This window comes from Nothobranchius furzeri, chromosome 4, assembly GCF_043380555.1.
Source record: "Nothobranchius furzeri strain GRZ-AD chromosome 4, NfurGRZ-RIMD1, whole genome shotgun sequence".
NCBI classification, from domain to species: Eukaryota; Metazoa; Chordata; class Actinopteri; order Cyprinodontiformes; family Nothobranchiidae; genus Nothobranchius; species Nothobranchius furzeri.
The window spans coordinates 73,079,687-73,100,888 of record NC_091744.1 but is presented as its reverse complement, the minus strand read 5'-3'; the positions used below and the strand labels follow the sequence as shown (position 1 = coordinate 73,100,888).

General features: G+C 40.8%; 1 protein-coding gene across 1 annotated transcript; it reads left to right on the top strand.

Annotated features, from left to right (window-relative positions):
* Positions 1 to 6,091: 6,091 nt before the first annotated feature.
* Positions 6,092 to 8,753, top strand: LOC139069663 (tubulin alpha-1B chain-like). The gene is made up of 4 exons (XM_070550415.1): positions 6,092 to 6,182; positions 7,054 to 7,276; positions 7,345 to 7,493; positions 7,592 to 8,753. The coding sequence occupies exons 1-4, from the start codon at positions 6,180 to 6,182 to the stop codon at positions 8,570 to 8,572; spliced, it is 1,356 nt and encodes a 451-aa protein (XP_070406516.1). The 5' UTR covers positions 6,092 to 6,179; the 3' UTR covers positions 8,573 to 8,753.
* Positions 8,754 to 21,202: the final 12,449 nt, after the last annotated feature.

The following is a 21,202-nucleotide window of genomic DNA, read 5'->3' as shown; positions in this document are numbered from 1 at the left end:
ACCTGTTCCCATCAAAGAGCCATTATTACCCGTTTCCCACAGTAAAGAAACACCGCAGCAGCCGCGGCGTTGTGGGCAGGGCCTACCCTCAGACAGCCGAGCGCTGCTCACAACAGGTGACAGCAGCCGGTACCGGTCGCTCGTGTACGTCAAAGCTATCTTTCATAAGAAGATAATCAATAAAACGATTTATATAAAGTGGATCCAGAAGTTGTAGCCCGTCTCTGCCTACAATATTTAGATATTTTTCACCCTGTTGGTGGTTTTACTGAGCAGGTGCCACTTTTGTCATATGTTTCTTTTTAAAACATGTTTAGACTGCTCTGTCACGTTTGATTGTTGTAATTAAACTTTGTTGGTGGGGAAGGTCAGAAAAGGATCCGATCATTTTATTTTCCCCTCATTTACAGCGACGGAAATAACAATGCAGTGTGCCTGGCTCTGGTGTTAATCAAGTTAAATTTTATCTCTTTGCGACGATTTTCACAAGAAAACAAAACAGTTAAAAGCAGGGCTTGTGTTGACCAGATAGTTCCCGTATTTGGCCATTTATTTTGACGGAGAAAGAATAGAAAGTATTACCCCGACGCATGCAGACGAACTGACACTTTATTCGTTATGCACATCGCAGATGTAGCTAAATCACTCAAGAAAAGATTTCCTTCTGAACATCTGAGCTGGACACCGCTCAGCGCAGCTCACTGTCAGCGCATACATAAGGTGCACAGCGAGCTGAAGATGTGGAGAGGGGCTTGGAGCGCATCGCAGAACCAGAGCACATGCGGGAAGATTCCTTCTACTGAAGCGAGAGTTTTCCAAACCCGGTCTCTCAGAGAGACTTGTCACTTAGAAAATGCTCCCTGATGAAGAAACTTTGGCTGAATTGTGCTTGTTCCTGTCTCCAATGTGGCGTCTGAGGAGAGTCCCAGAATCTCACATCGTCTTCAGCTCAGAAAGCGCCTATATGATTACGCACAAGCGTGACGCGTCAACCCGGTCTCACAGTCAGACCGGGTTGGACCTGTTCAGGTTTATGCAGACAATCTTTACATTTAGAATTGGCTTCAGTAGCGGTTTTAGGCACGGGCAGACAGGGCAGTTGCCCGGGGCGGCATTTTTTCATGACACAAAAGGGGCGCACAAGCGCTGAGTAAAAAAAAAAAAAAAAAGGAAATCTGCGCCGCACCGAGGTTTTCTATTATCTGTCATATGACAGTGTCTGGATTGGAAACAGCAAGTTGGCGCCCCCTGCAGCTGCAGGCGCTCATGCTGACTGAGAACGTTCACGTGCACCGTGTGTCTATGAAGAACAGGAAGGGGAGGGGTGCGGCGGGGGAATTCACCTCTGCGTCTTTCCCAAATGAAATGAGCGTGCAGGGGCTGAATCAACTGTATTAACATGGCTAAAGTCAATCACATCTTAACTTTCTTCCATATTTCATTCATAATATCATAAACACAGGCCTATCATTCTTTCAGGTTTCTCTGAATTGTGTGAAATGGTCGAATAAAAAAAGGAAAAACAAAACGATTTTGTGGTCACCCCCCCATCAAGGTCAAATTGTTTAGTCCTGACTAAAGGAAACTTACTGAGTTAAGAGCCAAACAGAAGAGATGAACATAAAAAGGCTAAAACCACCAGGTGTTCGATTCAGGGGGAAAAAAAAGATAAAGGTATGTAGCTCTCATGATGCATGTTTTCAATTTTTTGAACCAGTTAACTGGGATTTTAACGGTTAAATGCGGTCAACTAATTGCTAACAGAGCTAATAGGGCTGAAATATTGAAACGAATATTCAAATGGTTCGAAAAAAGTCCTTGAATCGTTTTTTACTGATTCAAACTAGGATTTGTTAAATGCTCACTGCAGCCTGTGGCCTGCCTGAACAACAACAAACACATGTTGATCATGTTCACATAATAATAAATAAAACAACTCTACAAGCAGAAGGAAACTCCCTAGTCACCACTAACTGTTTATTTATTGCAGATGGCTGCACTGATTATTTTTACATGATTTGTTCTGTAAAAGTTTGGCATTTTTGGTAGTCTACAATTTTTTATGTCAGTTTAAATTACAATTTCAGAGGCAATTCTAAAATATTATGGATCATGATAAAGATCTATTGGAGATCTACCCCAACTTTTGGACTGCTCTGCCAGTCACTGTGGCTCAAGCTGAGAGGAGCTTTTCAAAAGTTGATCAAGTCATACCTGAGGTCACCTATGTTTCAGGGGCGGCTCACTAACCTGGCTCTGATTAGTATCAATCACTCAGTAGGGGAGCAGATTTCATGTGATGACATTATTGATGACGTTGCATCAAGGTTAGGTTTTAATTTTAGTTTGTGTTTTCTAAGTGCAATGCTGTAGTGATTATCTTTAGTTTGTTATGTGTGAAATATTTTTGCTATTTACAATATTTATTATCTATTATGTTCATATATTCTTAATATTTAGTTATTGTTTGTTTTTGTATATTTGATTCTATATATTTTGATACTGTAAATAATGTATATTGCTTTACATTTTGACAACTTCATAGTAATTAATGTAAATATGTGCAACTTAGAAAAATGAATGTTCAATAGTCGTTCTAATAAAACATGCCTGTTTGTAGAAAACATGCGTGTGTTCATGCAGGTGGGGTGGTGTGGTGGTGGTGGTGGTGGTGGGGGGGGGGGCGGTTGGGGGGGGGGGCGCTCAAAGGGGGCTTCGCCCGGGGAGTAATTCGATGTAGAACCGCCACTGATTGGCTTACAGATGTAAAATTAATTCAGTAAAATATAAAGCATTTTATTTAAATATCCATTCATTATTTTACAAGCACAGAGAGCCGCATCAGATGGATGGAAGAGCTGCATGCAGCTCCAGAGCCGCGGATTGCCGACCCCTGAGCTAGGGCATGTGCGGAGGACACACACACACACACACACAAGCAAAATATACTTGTTTTCAATTACGTTTATTGGGCCCACTTACATTTTCTTAGGCCCACCCACAAATTAGTTTCTGGCTACGCTAATGGTGACTTTTGACAGACTTCTCTGAGCTCCGCAGCCATTATACTTTTCACCTTGCGCACCCCCTAGCGGCAGCTCGCGCACCCCCGGGGGTGCGCGCACCGCACTTTGGGAATCCCTGACCTAGAACAACCCAAAGGTTATGAAGAAAGGTCAGAAGGTGACAACATGGTGTTGAAATTAAACAAGTCAATATATGGTCTCAAACAAGCTGGTAGAAACTGGAATCACACATTGCATGATTTCTTATGTAACAATAACTTTGTACAGAATCCTGTAGACAGTTGTGTGTATACCAGACAATCAAAAAATGACAAAATCATACTCATCATATGGGTGGATGATCTGATTATTGCAGCCACAGATGAGAAAGTATTAAAAGAGATCAAAGAAACCTTAACTTCAAGATTCAAAATGAAAGACTTGGGACAACTGAACTATTTTCTAGGCATTGAATTTAAGCTGGACAAAGACTATATTAAGATGTAACAAACAAGATATGTAGAAAGTATTCTAGAAAGGTATGACATGCAGAACTGCAAGTCTAGATCTACTCATTGTGAACAGAAACTTGACTACAATGGTGACGCTAAAAAAATGGACAATGTGAAGAAATATTGGGAAGCTGTCGGCAGTTTTATTTACTTAGCTACATGTACCAGACCTGATTTAAGTTTTGTCGTAAGTAAACTGTCACAGTATTTTGCAGAACCTACAGAGCAGCAGTGGGTCACAGTCAAACACGTGCTAAGATACCTGAAAAGTACCTCCAGTAAGGGATTGTGCTACAGGAAAAGCGAGGATGAGAAACTTGGAATACATGCATATGGTGATGCAGACTGGGCTACTGATGTAAATGATCATCGCAGCACATAAGGTTATTGTGTAAGTCTCTCTAAAAATGGACCAGTAGTTTCATGGAAAACAAGAAAACAATCCACTGTCGCACTATCAACATGTGAGGCCGAATACATAGCACTAGCGGCCACTGTGCAGGAGTGTTTGTATCTGATGCATTTTCTAAGGTATCTTGATGGATGTGTATACTCTTGTACACAGGTGTATGAGGATAACCAAGGGACAATTGCAATAGCTAACAATCCCGTACAAAGACAACGATGTAAACACATCGATATACGGTATCATTTTGTGAGATCAACCGTAAGGGATGGATTATTATGTCTGAGCTATTGTCCAACTGACCAAATGGTTGCAGATGTCATGACAAAACCTGTTACAACCTGCAAGCTTGTCAAGTTTAACCATTTTATGTTTGGATCCGATTATTAATGTTTCTCAGAGACAATGGGACAACAAAACCTCAGAACAAGTGGGAGTGTTGAGTATTATGTTCTGATGTTAGGTGTATATGAGGTTTGTTCTTGTTATGGGCCAGGAAGTGACGCATGTGTGTTACCCTTTGACCTGTGACATGAGTAAATAAAAGCGAGCTTCTGGCAAAGATGGGTGTGTGAGCGGTACCCAGATGGAAAGGACTGGCCATCTGACGCCGAGCTCTAAAACGGTGAATCTTGAGTCCGTGTGAGTTTTCATGAGTTAACCTCCATAGCTGCAACAGACTTACGTCTTGATTCCGTTGTGTGGAAGACATCGGCTAACACATGTCTTTAAAATACTAAAAGGTGGGAAAGTAAGTGGTGCCAGTTAAAAAAACACGGATTAAAAATAAGCTCTTCACTATTATTTAAAAAACACAGAATCAATATTTGTTACCTTAAAATGTGTAGTGCAGAAAAACATATGACAGCTTTTAATTCTACGACTTTATGTTGTTGGATTTACAGATTAAGTCAAAAACTTAAGTAAACAAAGGACCCCCAGTGAAGGATAGAGTTTAGCCTACAGACGGCTAAAAGCTACCAGCTAACTGCATTGGAGGCTATTTAAAAAAAAACTGAAATATTTGATAAAACTAAATTTTTACAGCTGTAATCACTCTATTACTGGCTACACTTACCTTTAGCAAGAGCTACTGTCGAATTTTCAGTGTCAATTGTATACAAAATTCCTTCATAGCGGATCTCGGCCTTTGAGATTAGGCTAATTTTGCTGCCAATGTAGGCGTCCCTCCGCCGCTCATGTTTACCCGCTACTTTTACCAACGTACTTGCTTCCACAAAATGTATTTACTGTTAAACAAGCGATTGAATATTTAGCTTTAAAAAACGCGGGGTTTACGGCTACATAACCATAAAGTTTTTTTTTTCAAAACTTTATTGAACAAGGTTATAAGTATACAAACAAATTGCATACAAAATTGAACACAGAAGATGAAATATGCCAGGGGGTGCACTACAGAAATGTTACACACATCCAAATAAATGGTGGTGCAAATAGTTATAGTTTTTAAAGCTTTTTTGTTTAGTGATCCACTAATCAATTTTATGTAAGATAGAGTGTGACTATAATAGTGCTTGAAATTAGGTTTTTGGTTACTATACTTGCATTTGTGGAGATAGAATTTAGCTAGAATAATTAACAAATTTATAACAAAGTATACATCTTCCTTTCTGTGCTTGCGAAAAAAACAAAATACAACATTTTCCCATTTTAAAACAAAGTCTTTGCAGAGTTGTCCGATAATAAATCTGCTAAAGTCTCTCCAAAACGTTGTAGCATGTGAACAGATCCATAAGATGTGCTGAACGGTCTCAGGGTGGCATACATGGTACATAACCATAAAGTAAGCTACTCCCCACATTCGAGCGTTCCGTGATTTTTAACTCGACATGGCCGATTTCATTTTCTTTCCCCCGCCGCGGAGAATGCTGGGGGTTGTAGTTTGTTCCCCTCAAAGTCTTTCCTCTGTCGTAGCCTTTGTTGGTACCACAGTGGATCATGCGAAACTACACTGATCGGGTAAAGATGTTAACCTCAGATATACCTCAAAACATTTTGTATTTCATTATATAGACGTTATCCCTGATGGAAGAAAATATAAATATTAAAATCAACGTTTCAATTTTAATGTGTTTGCAGCCAGTGGTACAGTCCACCCTCTCTAAAGTTAATGGTACAATCCTCTGTATAAAAAAAGGCGCGCGAGGCGCGAGCGAGCGTTAATGTTTCTGGACGCCTGATTGTCGTCAGTTAGAAATTTATTTTAGCAGATTCCTTCTTAACTTTCGACCGAAAATGGTAAGAATCTTCATTAACTTTAGGAGTTTAAATGCCAAGTTTAGTTTTGTTTAGTAGAGGGATAAAAACTAAAATTTAACCCTCTGAGAGGCAGGTGATTTGCAACATTAAAACCTACCTACTAGTTACTCTACATACATATTTCATGAGCATTTTTTAACTCAGAAGTACGCCTGAAGGACATAGTTGTTTGTTCTTTTATCAAAACTTAATTTGAGCCTGAGAGGGTTAAATCATTTTTCCTGTTGAGAGCTTTTGGTTGACCACATGACAGAAAATACCTACCGAAGTCCGTTTTGACGGTTTTTAACGTTCTGTGTTCATTGGGATAGCTTGTCACTGCATATAACGTTTTTTTTAGCAGTTTAAAAGATATTTAGATTTTTGTCTAACTGCTCTTATCACATTATCTATCTGTCCGTTTAGCACATATCCCTAATTTTTTTTCAAGCGTAGATAGTTGGCATTAATTTACAATTTTTAATCATGTAAACTATTTTCCCTCTTAACTGCATATAACGTATTTTTTAGCAGTTTAAAATCTATTCAATTGTTGTCTAACCTCTCTTTCCCGCCCTTTGCATCATGTGATCTATCTGGCCGTTTAAAACATTTAGCTCATATCCCAGTTTTTCAAGCGTAGATAGTTGGCATAAATTTACAATTTTTAATCATGTGTTTCCCTCTTAACTGCATATAAGTTTTTTAGCAGTTTAAAAGCGATTTGGATTTTTGTCTTAACTGCTCCTTCCCACTCTTCGAGTCACGTGATCTATCTGGCCTAGCACATATCCCTATTTTTTTTCAAGCACAGGAAGTTAGCATGAATTTACAATTTTTAATCATGTAAACTATTTTCCCTCTTTCCCAGCGTGAGTGCATCTCCGTTCACGTTGGTCAGGCAGGGGTTCAAATAGGTAATGCTTGCTGGGAGCTTTACTGCTTGGAACATGGGATCCAGCCAGATGGGCAGATGCCTTCTGACAAACAGATTGGAGGTGGAGACAACTCTTATAACACTTTTTTTAGCGAGACTGGGTCTGGAAAACACATCCCTAGAGCGGTTTATGTGGACCTCGAGCCCACCGTTATTGGTAAGTATATTCTGTTCTGGAACACCCATTTCTGCAGTGGCAGATCTTAAATGGGTATTTCTCTTCAGATGAGGTGCGCACTGGAACATACCGCCAACTGTTCCACCCTGAACAGCTGATCACCGGAAAGGAGGATGCTGCTAACAACTATGCTCGTGGGCATTACACCATCGGGAAGGAGATAGTCGACCTGGTTTTAGACCGGATTCGCAAGTTGGTGAGCATACATTAAAACATGATAAATTTTCACCCATATAAGTTGACGTGTTTTTCCTGAAAAAGTGTAATTCATGGCTTTTGATTGTGTTTTCTCAGGCTGACCAATGCACAGGGCTTCAGGGTTTCTTGGTTTTCCACAGTTTCGGAGGAGGCACTGGTTCAGGTTTCACCTCCCTGCTGATGGAGCGTTTGTCCGTTGACTATGGCAAAAAGTCAAAGTTGGAGTTCTCAGTCTACCCAGCTCCTCAAGTGTCCACAGCTGTGGTGGAGCCCTACAATGCCATTTTGACCACTCACACCACCTTGGAGCACTCCGACTGTGCCTTCATGGTAGACAATGAAGCTATCTACGACATCTGCCGCCGAAACCTTGATATTGAGCGCCCCACCTACACCAACCTCAACAGGCTCATGAGCCAGATTGTGTCCTCTGTTACTGCCTCTCTTCGGTTTGATGGAGCCCTTAATGTTGATCTGACAGAGTTCCAAACTAACTTGGTGCCGTATCCACGTATCCACTTCCCCCTGGCCACCTATGCCCCGGTCATCTCTGCTGAGAAGGCTTACCACGAGCAGCTCACAGTGGCTGAGATCACAAATGCCTGTTTTGAGCCAGGCAATCAGATGGTGAAATGCGACCCTCGGCATGGTAAGTACATGGCCTGCTGCCTGCTGTATCGTGGAGACGTAGTTCCCAAAGATGTCAATGCTGCCATTGCCACCATCAAGACCAAGCGCGCTATCCACTTTGTGGACTGGTGTCCCACTGGTTTCAAGGTTGGCATCAACTACCGGCCCCCCACTGTGGTCCCTGGAGGAGACCTGGCCAATGTGCAAAGGGCAGTGTGCATGCTGAGCAACACCACCGCCATTGCTGAGGCCTGGGCTCGACTTGACCACAAGTTCGACCTTATGTATGCGAAACGCGCATTCGTACACTGGTATGTGGGTGAAGGCATGGAAGAAGGGGAATTTTCTGAGGCCCGAGAGGACATGGCTGCACTGGAAAAAGATTATGAGGAGGTGGGAGTTGACTCCCTTGATGGGTACGATGAGGAAGAGGGTGAAGAGTATTAGATTTGCCTGTTTTGGCCAGGACCTCCCTAGCCTGTTTAAGTGCTATTAGACTTACCTGTTTAAGTGCTATGACTTACCTGTTTAGACTTACCTGTTTTAAGTGCTCCTTAGTGTTATTAGACTTACCTGTTTAAGTGCTCCTTAGTGTTATTAGACTTACCTGTTTAAGTGCTATTAGACTTACCTGTTGTAAGTGCTCCTTAGTGTTATTAGACTTACCTGTTTAAGTGCTATTAGACTTACCTGTTTTAAGTGCTCCTTAGTGCTATTAGACTTACCTGTTTTAAGTGCTCCTTAGTGCTTTTAGACTTACCTGTTTAGACTTACCTGTTTTAAGTGCTCCTTAGTGCTTTTAGACTTACCTGTTTAAGTGCTCCTTAGTGCTATTAGACTTGCCTGTTTAGACTTACCTGTTTAACTGCTCCTTAGTGCTATTAAACTTACCTGTTTAAGTGCTCCTTAAAGTGTTTGGTTCCTAGTAAAATAAAAGTCTCAACTCTTTGTTTTTATTATTGCACCTACATCAGCTGTAGTCATTTGAGCCGAGTGCATGTGTTCACCAACATTTTTATTGCAATAGGTTTCAGAAGATGCCCACACACTAATGAGTGTCTACTGTAATGAATTGGATTTTTAATTATCTAAAGCTGAAGCCAAAAATGGAACTGTTATATGTATCTTGCTAAACCTGAATGGTGAAATGTGCTAGATGACTGAATTTGGACTGGTAATGGTGAAAAGTTTTAAAACATCCATGCTGTGGTCAGAAAGCAAACTGACGGAGCTAAAAATCTTTATTTCTGTTTGGACACTAAAGAATGACTAGACTAGATCATTAAACTTTGCATAATTTTGATTTTATCTGTGAAATGGCGCCACCTACAGGCGTCTCGTTGTATAAAGACTGATGGTAGCTAATAAATCGCGGATTTTTTATCTAATTTTTAAAGTAGGAGATTTTAGAGACCGAATTAAAACAAAATGGCTCTGTTAAAATCAGGAAAAACGTCTTTTACTTCTTGGTGTGCTCCACGGCTCATCTTCCGTTCACTCCTAAACTATGATGACGTCAAATTCATTCCCAGAATGCCTAGTAAAAATATCTAAAAATAAGATAAATAATAAAAATAGATAAATAATAAAAATAAGATTCCAGCAGAAAACGGTCTCACCGCCCTCAAATGCCATATGCATGTTTGTGTGTTAGGGATCATACATCTAAATTTGCAGTTATTTACAGATACATAAATAAACATTTAAAATGTAAAAGATGCATTTAAATATAAGTATTTAATTTTGTTTCTAGTTGGAGAGGGAGCTGGAGGTGTGTGAGAAGGAGAGCGGGGAGCTGCAGGAATATGCCAACTTGGTTCTCCAGCAGATTTCGGACTACTGCCCAGATATCCTGGAACAGGTAGTCAACGCCCTGGAGGAGTCGTGCTGACAAATCTGACCTCCAGCACAACCAGGCGGAGCCCTGAACCCCGACTACCTCCACTCAAAGGAAGGGAGATGCTGGGGTGTGGTTCCATTTCCTCCTCTGCCTCCTCATATAACCCCAAAACTAATTCAAGACTCACAAGTGCTTTTCTGTCCTAAATCTCTTTTTTAAGGGAAGTCAATCCTAATGGTTACATTATGGCAAATGGGAGAATGGCTAAAGCACACGGAGATAAAATCATCTTAATGAACTTTGAAGAAACAATTTTCTCTGCAGTTTTGTTTGGAGAAAAAAAATCTGTCCGGCAAAAGAAGCAAACTTCTACAAAGTCTAGAAGTCTTTGCTCTGCAGAGGTTCACCCAGACGAGGCACTTTTACCTTCAAGTCAAAATCACGACATGGGACAAGAAAGCACTTTTAGCCTTTTAGCTGTGGGGAGCTGCTACATCTGGAGGGAGCTGGAAAAGCGTGGAGCCGTGCAGATGTTTTGAGTCAGTTTCACTGATCGTAGTAACGCTGCCTACATGTTTTCACCTAATGAGCACAACATGAATTATTTCAGCGTAGCTCCGATTAGCTCAGGTACGTTTTTGAGCTGACAGCGACTGGTTCATCGGCTTCAGAGGAGGATCAACCCATGTTCTCGAGAAGAGAGGAGTAAAGGAAAAAAATTGTATTATTTCTAGATGGTTTTGCACACAACGTTCAATTGTTTATGATGTATGCAATGTTTCTTTGGAGAACGTTCTCGTGGCCTTGGAGCATGCATGGAGATCAGTACTGGACCTAATACAGGGATGTTTATTTCTCTGTAATCCTGGTGCTATGGCATGATGTAAGAACTTTAAGTGATCTTCACCCAAAGTTTCTACTGGAGTCACTTAAAGCCCGTTTAATCTTTAATTTCATTGATTAAATACAAAAAGAAATCCCCTTTTCTTGTATTTTCAGATGCCTCTGTTGTTTTTTTTAATAATCAGGGCTTAGGTTTTTTAATTACTAAGTGCATTGACATTAAAAGAAAAGTCACTTTCCAGCAGATTTTGACTTTACAGATCAGTTTGTAAATAACATGCTATTTAACACGTGCAGTAACTGAACAAAGGTAGTTATTTGGAAGGTGTTGTGCTTCTTAACATAAAAATCTGAAAAGTTACAAGCAGTGCAGTTGTCCTTTGTGTCCAGTTTTGTCTTCTGGACAAAATGTACGTGTGTGATGGTAACTGCCATAACTCGCAGAAAGTCTATGTTCTATGGAGATATTTAAATAAATATGATCTACTATAAAAGTTTACTGTATCGATATGCATTGAATGTTTGCACAGAGTATTGGAAGAGCGAGTTGCTCTGATCAAAGCGAGTCCTCAGCAGAAATTGAGGGAAGAGGCATAAAAGAAAAAGTGTCAAAACATTGTGTGAATTAGACGTTTCAAACCGTGACTATGTGATGGAAGAGTACTTTTGTCCTTTTTAAAGGTATTTTCACCAATTGGTGATTTTTATGTTATCTGGAGAATGCTAGTTGTTTCTTTGTCAGTGATGTTTTTTTTTCTTTAGCCTGATGGATAAAAATAAGTCCCCATCTGCTGTTGTGAGAGAAAAAATTACTAGTATAGATCTAAAAATACAGTTTTAAAGCAAACTGCACACACAGGGTGTCAGATGAAGAACCAAAGACACAGCTGGTGTTGAGATGTTTTGTTTCCCTTTAGCTCCTCGCAGCTCCAGAGAAGATGTGTTTTACTCCCCGTTACGTTGGCCTGTGTCCCGTCCTGTCTTAATGTCTCATCATCTCTTCTCAACTATTGGAGAGCACAGAGCTGATAAAGGGGCTTCAGTCAAGTTTGTTCTACGATTCTATTTTGTTTTAAATTAAAGTACTGCCGTCTGTCTGTTCATGTCTAAAATCAAACTTAAAAAAAACATGTTACTTATTTGGATTTTGTATGTATGTATGTAAATAAATAAATTATAAGCCTTGTTTTCTTGTGAAGTGTTCCTTTTAAATTAGCTAAATTATACCTTTTTTTTCATTACTTAAATTCTTCACCTGATGAGGTGTTACTACTGCAAAAGTAACACACACCAGACTGAAGCATGCAGAAGAAAACCACAAAAGGATGTGGCTCGGGGAGCAGCTGATGAAGACGACGGCAAGGAATTCGTATTTCGACTGAGGGATGAGGAAATCCAGACGAATAGCCGGGTTACAGGGTTGATGGTGGATACAGGAGCAACATCACATATCACCAACTTGGACAACTTCCAGAGATTCGATGAGGACTTCAAGCCTAAAACCCATCACATCGAGCTGGCTGATGGAACGAGATGCAAGGGCGTAGCAGAGAAAAGAGGAGAAGCTGTGGTTACTCTGACAGACAGCAGAGGACGACGACACCGAGCAGTGCTTAAGCATGCGCTGTACATCCCATCTTATCCACAGGACATCTTTTCAGTGAAGACAGCCACTAGTAACGGTGCAACAATTTTCTTTAAACAGGGCGAAGACGTGCTAAAATGTGCTGACTGAACCAGATTCCCCATCATAGAGCATAACTGACTGTACTATGCAGGGGTGTCAAACATGCGGCCCGCGGGCCGGATCCGGCCCACGAGATGGTTGTGTAAACTTTATTTTCATACTTTACAATGTAGAGTTAAAATAAACTTATCTTTGTGAGCAAGTTTTCTCTGTAATGAGTATAAATAAAACAAAGCTGCGCTCAAGGCTCACACAAGAACTTGAATCACATCCTGAAGTTGGCCGCTACTCAGGATGTGACTTCTGATGTTGATGTGCTGGTGAAAGCTAAAAGATGTAAAGTAAAACGAGTCAAATATACTTTAAGTGCTGCATGGAACTGATCTAGCCATGTTATCTGTAAGCTCTAAGGAATGTTTTTTTTAATTTATTGATTTATTTATTTCAAATTTTCAAGTACACGTCAGGTGTTGTACTTGTACTACACTGTCCTCATGCTCCAGCCTTGTTTTATACTGATTGTATTAAAACAAAGAAAACAATCTGAAGTTGTTTTTAATTTACCGGTCCGGCCCACTTGGGACTAGATTTCCCTCAGTGTGGCCCCTGAGCTAAAATGAGTTTGACACCCCTGATCTACAGACTGTGAGTAATGATCAATGTAACGCCTTGTACGGCATACAAACTTGGCATGAAATCATGGGTCATTGTAATTATGATGATTTAAGGAGACTACAAAACGTTGTTGATGGGATGAATATCAAAGAAATGAACGACAAACAAAAAGATCAATGTGAAACATGTATTAAGAGGAAATTCATTCAAATGAGAAATAGAAAACCAGATGCTAAGGCTAAAGCAGTATTAGAGCTGGTCCATACAGATTTAGCTGGACCAATTTGCCCTGAGACTAAGGAAGGCTACAGGTATGCCCTATCATTCACTGATGATTATTCAGGAGCTGTTTTTATATATTTCTTAAAACAGAAGAGTGACACTGTAAAAGCTACTGAGAAGTTCATAGCAGACACAGCTCTATACGGCAAGGTTTTATGCATAAGATCAGATAACAGCACAGAGTTCACAGGACAGGGCTACCAAATGGTGTTGACTAAAAATGGGACAAGACACGAAACTTCAGCCCCATATTCGCCTCATCAGAATGGCACAGCAGAAAGAAGCTGGCAGACTCTTTTTGACATGGCGAGATGCATGCTGATAGATAGTAATTTGCCTAAAACTTTGTGGGTTTATGCTGTGCAGGCAGCAGTTATAACAAGAAACAGGTGCTTTAACAACCGCACCGGTCAGACCCCCTACCAAACGATTCGTGGTAAACGACCCGATCTATCTAGAATGCATAAGTTCGGTAGCAAGTGCTATTCATACAAACAGGTGAAGGGTAAACTAGATTTGAGATGTGAGGAGGGACTTTTTGTAGGATAGGACAAAAACAGCCCTGCCTACCTGGTTTACTATCCACAAACAGGACAGGTGCAAAAGCACAGGTTAGTGAGATTCAGTACAAAAAATGGAATAGAGCAGGAAACGCAAACAAACATGGTACCAGCAGATGAGGATGAGTTAGACATATACCCCAAAACCAGAAAAGGAGTGGCTGAGACTGCAGAAATGGAATTAAAACAGGAGCCAGTCACCAAACCAGAGGACAGCAGTCAGATTAGCCCTAGCCTTGATACAGAGCAAGCTGCAGCCCGTTACCCCACTAAAAGACCAAGCTATCTGCAGGATTATGTGACAGAGGAGGAGTCTGACGATCAAGCTTCGATAAACGTAGATTACTGTTACAGACTTCTATGTAATGTACCCTTAACATATGAGGAAGCTGTACACTCACAAAACGCTCAGGAATGGAAAGATGAAATGGAGGAAGAGATGTCATCCTTAAGAGAAAATGACAAATTCACTCTAAAGATCCTGCCTGAGGGTAAGAAAACAGTGGGAGGTAAATGGGTCTATGCATTAAAGAGGGATACAGAGGGAAAAGAGAAATTCATGGCAAGATACGTAGCTAAAGTATTTACTCAAAAGAAGGCCATAGACTACAGGGTTTCCCTTACATAGGCGTAGCCGTGGCGACCCGCCACGGCTGAAATCCCACCGCCACGCTTCAAGATCCCAAGTTTTTGGTTTTTTTGCGCTGTTTCCTGAAGAAGCAGCGGGAACTACTATGTTGTCGCTTGTGATCACAGCCGGCGGGCAGCAAGGAGGAGCAGGCAGGGCAAGGTGAAGTTACAGCATAAGTTACTGAGTTTAAAATTAGAAAGGTAGCAGTGGATATAATGCTTTGTGGTTTACATGTTTCAATAGCATTAAGATAAATGAGTGTTGACGATCTTGACAGGGTTTCCTCCAGTGCTTATTAGGCCAGGTTCTCCTCCCCCCACCAGGCTAAGCATCACTTATTCATGTAAAATTCATTTATTTTTTCGTGTCTGACTTTAACCACATCTAATACTGTATTACGGCGTGAGCGCAACAGTGACAACTTAAGATCGATGTGTGAGCAGCCTGAGAGGTCAGGTGTTTTCATTTGAACCCTTAAAACCTCCAGCAGGCTACGCTGCACTATTGACGTGTTAGCTCGCGGTGCTGACAACTTAGCGACGTGACATGTCTTGGAGAAAGCGTAAAAACACGTTGGATGCTTCTTCTGAAGCGGGAAAATAACACCTCTTCTTAAGCAGAGCATGACGTCGCCTCGGCTCGTTCACGGCCGAGCTGGACAGAGCTCGATAACATTGACCCACCACAGCCACTGGGTCGTTGGAGCTGTCCCGTGACTGCCTGATGGAAAACCAGCGGGTTTCATCAGACTCATCAGATTTCCTAGGGGAAACACTGGACTATGAGGAAACATTCTCACCAACCGCAAACCTAACAAGCATACGAGTGTTAATGCAAAAAGCAGCCCAAGAAAGCCTGAGTCTACATCAAATGGATGTGAAAAGTGCTTACTAACATGCACCGATAGATCTAGAGATATACCTAGAACAGTGGTTCCCAAACTTATTTAGCCGCGCACCCCCTTCTATGTCCCGACCATGTTGACGCACCCCCCAGCCCCACATCAGGGCATGGCGCCAATATATATATATCAGACGTCACGCTAAACCAGGGGTCGGCAACCTGTTCCCATCAAAGAGCCATTATTACCCGTTTCCCACAGTAAAGAAACACCGCAGCAGCCGCGGCGTTGTGGGCAGGGCCTACCCTCAGACAGCCGAGCGCTGCTCACAACAGGTGACAGCAGCCGGTACCGGTCGCTCGTGTACGTCAAAGCTATCTTTCATAAGAAGATAATCAATAAAACGATTTATATAAAGTGGATCCAGAAGTTGTAGCCCGTCTCTGCCTACAATATTTAGATATTTTTCACCCTGTTGGTGGTTTTACTGAGCAGGTGCCACTTTTGTCATATGTTTCTTTTTAAAACATGTTTAGACTGCTCTGTCACGTTTGATTGTTGTAATTAAACTTTGTTGGTGGGGAAGGTCAGAAAAGGATCCGATCATTTTATTTTCCCCTCATTTACAGCGACGGAAATAACAATGCAGTGTGCCTGGCTCTGGTGTTAATCAAGTTAAATTTTATCTCTTTGCGACGATTTTCACAAGAAAACAAAACAGTTAAAAGCAGGGCTTGTGTTGACCAGATAGTTCCCGTATTTGGCCATTTATTTTGACGGAGAAAGAATAGAAAGTATTACCCCGACGCATGCAGACGAACTGACACTTTATTCGTTATGCACATCGCAGATGTAGCTAAATCACTCAAGAAAAGATTTCCTTCTGAACATCTGAGCTGGACACCGCTCAGCGCAGCTCACTGTCAGCGCATACATAAGGTGCACAGCGAGCTGAAGATGTGGAGAGGGGCTTGGAGCGCATCGCAGAACCAGAGCACATGCGGGAAGATTCCTTCTACTGAAGCGAGAGTTTTCCAAACCCGGTCTCTCAGAGAGACTTGTCACTTAGAAAATGCTCCCTGATGAAGAAACTTTGGCTGAATTGTGCTTGTTCCTGTCTCCAATGTGGCGTCTGAGGAGAGTCCCAGAATCTCACATCGTCTTCAGCTCAGAAAGCGCCTATATGATTACGCACAAGCGTGACGCGTCAACCCGGTCTCACAGTCAGACCGGGTTGGACCTGTTCAGGTTTATGCAGACAATCTTTACATTTAGAATTGGCTTCAGTAGCGGTTTTAGGCACGGGCAGACAGGGCAGTTGCCCGGGGCGGCATTTTTTCATGACACAAAAGGGGCGCACAAGCGCTGAGTAAAAAAAAAAAAAAAAAGGAAATCTGCGCCGCACCGAGGTTTTCTATTATCTGTCATATGACAGTGTCTGGATTGGAAACAGCAAGTTGGCGCCCCCTGCAGCTGCAGGCGCTCATGCTGACTGAGAACGTTCACGTGCACCGTGTGTCTATGAAGAACAGGAAGGGGAGGGGTGCGGCGGGGGAATTCACCTCTGCGTCTTTCCCAAATGAAATGAGCGTGCAGGGGCTGAATCAACTGTATTAACATGGCTAAAGTCAATCACATCTTAACTTTCTTCCATATTTCATTCATAATATCATAAACACAGGCCTATCATTCTTTCAGGTTTCTCTGAATTGTGTGAAATGGTCGAATAAAAAAAGGAAAAACAAAACGATTTTGTGGTCACCCCCCCATCAAGGTCAAATTGTTTAGTCCTGACTAAAGGAAACTTACTGAGTTAAGAGCCAAACAGAAGAGATGAACATAAAAAGGCTAAAACCACCAGGTGTTCGATTCAGGGGGAAAAAAAAGATAAAGGTATGTAGCTCTCATGATGCATGTTTTCAATTTTTTGAACCAGTTAACTGGGATTTTAACGGTTAAATGCGGTCAACTAATTGCTAACAGAGCTAATAGGGCTGAAATATTGAAACGAATATTCAAATGGTTCGAAAAAAGTCCTTGAATCGTTTTTTACTGATTCAAACTAGGATTTGTTAAATGCTCACTGCAGCCTGTGGCCTGCCTGAACAACAACAAACACATGTTGATCATGTTCACATAATAATAAATAAAACAACTCTACAAGCAGAAGGAAACTCCCTAGTCACCACTAACTGTTTATTTATTGCAGATGGCTGCACTGATTATTTTTACATGATTTGTTCTGTAAAAGTTTGGCATTTTTGGTAGTCTACAATTTTTTATGTCAGTTTAAATTACAATTTCAGAGGCAATTCTAAAATATTATGGATCATGATAAAGATCTATTGGAGATCTACCCCAACTTTTGGACTGCTCTGCCAGTCACTGTGGCTCAAGCTGAGAGGAGCTTTTCAAAAGTTGATCAAGTCATACCTGAGGTCACCTATGTTTCAGGGGCGGCTCACTAACCTGGCTCTGATTAGTATCAATCACTCAGTAGGGGAGCAGATTTCATGTGATGACATTATTGATGACGTTGCATCAAGGTTAGGTTTTAATTTTAGTTTGTGTTTTCTAAGTGCAATGCTGTAGTGATTATCTTTAGTTTGTTATGTGTGAAATATTTTTGCTATTTACAATATTTATTATCTATTATGTTCATATATTCTTAATATTTAGTTATTGTTTGTTTTTGTATATTTGATTCTATATATTTTGATACTGTAAATAATGTATATTGCTTTACATTTTGACAACTTCATAGTAATTAATGTAAATATGTGCAACTTAGAAAAATGAATGTTCAATAGTCGTTCTAATAAAACATGCCTGTTTGTAGAAAACATGCGTGTGTTCATGCAGGTGGGGTGGTGTGGTGGTGGTGGTGGTGGTGGGGGGGGGGGCGGTTGGGGGGGGGGGCGCTCAAAGGGGGCTTCGCCCGGGGAGTAATTCGATGTAGAACCGCCACTGATTGGCTTACAGATGTAAAATTAATTCAGTAAAATATAAAGCATTTTATTTAAATATCCATTCATTATTTTACAAGCACAGAGAGCCGCATCAGATGGATGGAAGAGCTGCATGCAGCTCCAGAGCCGCGGATTGCCGACCCCTGAGCTAGGGCATGTGCGGAGGACACACACACACACACACACAAGCAAAATATACTTGTTTTCAATTACGTTTATTGGGCCCACTTACATTTTCTTAGGCCCACCCACAAATTAGTTTCTGGCTACGCTAATGGTGACTTTTGACAGACTTCTCTGAGCTCCGCAGCCATTATACTTTTCACCTTGCGCACCCCCTAGCGGCAGCTCGCGCACCCCCGGGGGTGCGCGCACCGCACTTTGGGAATCCCTGACCTAGAACAACCCAAAGGTTATGAAGAAAGGTCAGAAGGTGACAACATGGTGTTGAAATTAAACAAGTCAATATATGGTCTCAAACAAGCTGGTAGAAACTGGAATCACACATTGCATGATTTCTTATGTAACAATAACTTTGTACAGAATCCTGTAGACAGTTGTGTGTATACCAGACAATCAAAAAATGACAAAATCATACTCATCATATGGGTGGATGATCTGATTATTGCAGCCACAGATGAGAAAGTATTAAAAGAGATCAAAGAAACCTTAACTTCAAGATTCAAAATGAAAGACTTGGGACAACTGAACTATTTTCTAGGCATTGAATTTAAGCTGGACAAAGACTATATTAAGATGTAACAAACAAGATATGTAGAAAGTATTCTAGAAAGGTATGACATGCAGAACTGCAAGTCTAGATCTACTCATTGTGAACAGAAACTTGACTACAATGGTGACGCTAAAAAAATGGACAATGTGAAGAAATATTGGGAAGCTGTCGGCAGTTTTATTTACTTAGCTACATGTACCAGACCTGATTTAAGTTTTGTCGTAAGTAAACTGTCACAGTATTTTGCAGAACCTACAGAGCAGCAGTGGGTCACAGTCAAACACGTGCTAAGATACCTGAAAAGTACCTCCAGTAAGGGATTGTGCTACAGGAAAAGCGAGGATGAGAAACTTGGAATACATGCATATGGTGATGCAGACTGGGCTACTGATGTAAATGATCATCGCAGCACATAAGGTTATTGTGTAAGTCTCTCTAAAAATGGACCAGTAGTTTCATGGAAAACAAGAAAACAATCCACTGTCGCACTATCAACATGTGAGGCCGAATACATAGCACTAGCGGCCACTGTGCAGGAGTGTTTGTATCTGATGCATTTTCTAAGGTATCTTGATGGATGTGTATACTCTTGTACACAGGTGTATGAGGATAACCAAGGGACAATTGCAATAGCTAACAATCCCGTACAAAGACAACGATGTAAACACATCGATATACGGTATCATTTTGTGAGATCAACCGTAAGGGATGGATTATTATGTCTGAGCTATTGTCCAACTGACCAAATGGTTGCAGATGTCATGACAAAACCTGTTACAACCTGCAAGCTTGTCAAGTTTAACCATTTTATGTTTGGATCCGATTATTAATGTTTCTCAGAGACAATGGGACAACAAAACCTCAGAACAAGTGGGAGTGTTGAGTATTATGTTCTGATGTTAGGTGTATATGAGGTTTGTTCTTGTTATGGGCCAGGAAGTGACGCATGTGTGTTACCCTTTGACCTGTGACATGAGTAAATAAAAGCGAGCTTCTGGCAAAGATGGGTGTGTGAGCGGTACCCAGATGGAAAGGACTGGCCATCTGACGCCGAGCTCTAAAACGGTGAATCTTGAGTCCGTGTGAGTTTTCATGAGTTAACCTCCATAGCTGCAACAGACTTACGTCTTGATTCCGTTGTGTGGAAGACATCGGCTAACACATGTCTTTAAAATACTAAAAGGTGGGAAAGTAAGTGGTGCCAGTTAAAAAAACACGGATTAAAAATAAGCTCTTCACTATTATTTAAAAAACACAGAATCAATATTTGTTACCTTAAAATGTGTAGTGCAGAAAAACATATGACAGCTTTTAATTCTACGACTTTATGTTGTTGGATTTACAGATTAAGTCAAAAACTTAAGTAAACAAAGGACCCCCAGTGAAGGATAGAGTTTAGCCTACAGACGGCTAAAAGCTACCAGCTAACTGCATTGGAGGCTATTTAAAAAAAAACTGAAATATTTGATAAAACTAAATTTTTACAGCTGTAATCACTCTATTACTGGCTACACTTACCTTTAGCAAGAGCTACTGTCGAATTTTCAGTGTCAATTGTATACAAAATTCCTTCATAGCGGATCTCGGCCTTTGAGATTAGGCTAATTTTGCTGCCAATGTAGGCGTCCCTCCGCCGCTCATGTTTACCCGCTACTTTTACCAACGTACTTGCTTCCACAAAATGTATTTACTGTTAAACAAGCGATTGAATATTTAGCTTTAAAAAACGCGGGGTTTACGGCTACATAACCATAAAGTTTTTTTTTTCAAAACTTTATTGAACAAGGTTATAAGTATACAAACAAATTGCATACAAAATTGAACACAGAAGATGAAATATGCCAGGGGGTGCACTACAGAAATGTTACACACATCCAAATAAATGGTGGTGCAAATAGTTATAGTTTTTAAAGCTTTTTTGTTTAGTGATCCACTAATCAATTTTATGTAAGATAGAGTGTGACTATAATAGTGCTTGAAATTAGGTTTTTGGTTACTATACTTGCATTTGTGGAGATAGAATTTAGCTAGAATAATTAACAAATTTATAACAAAGTATACATCTTCCTTTCTGTG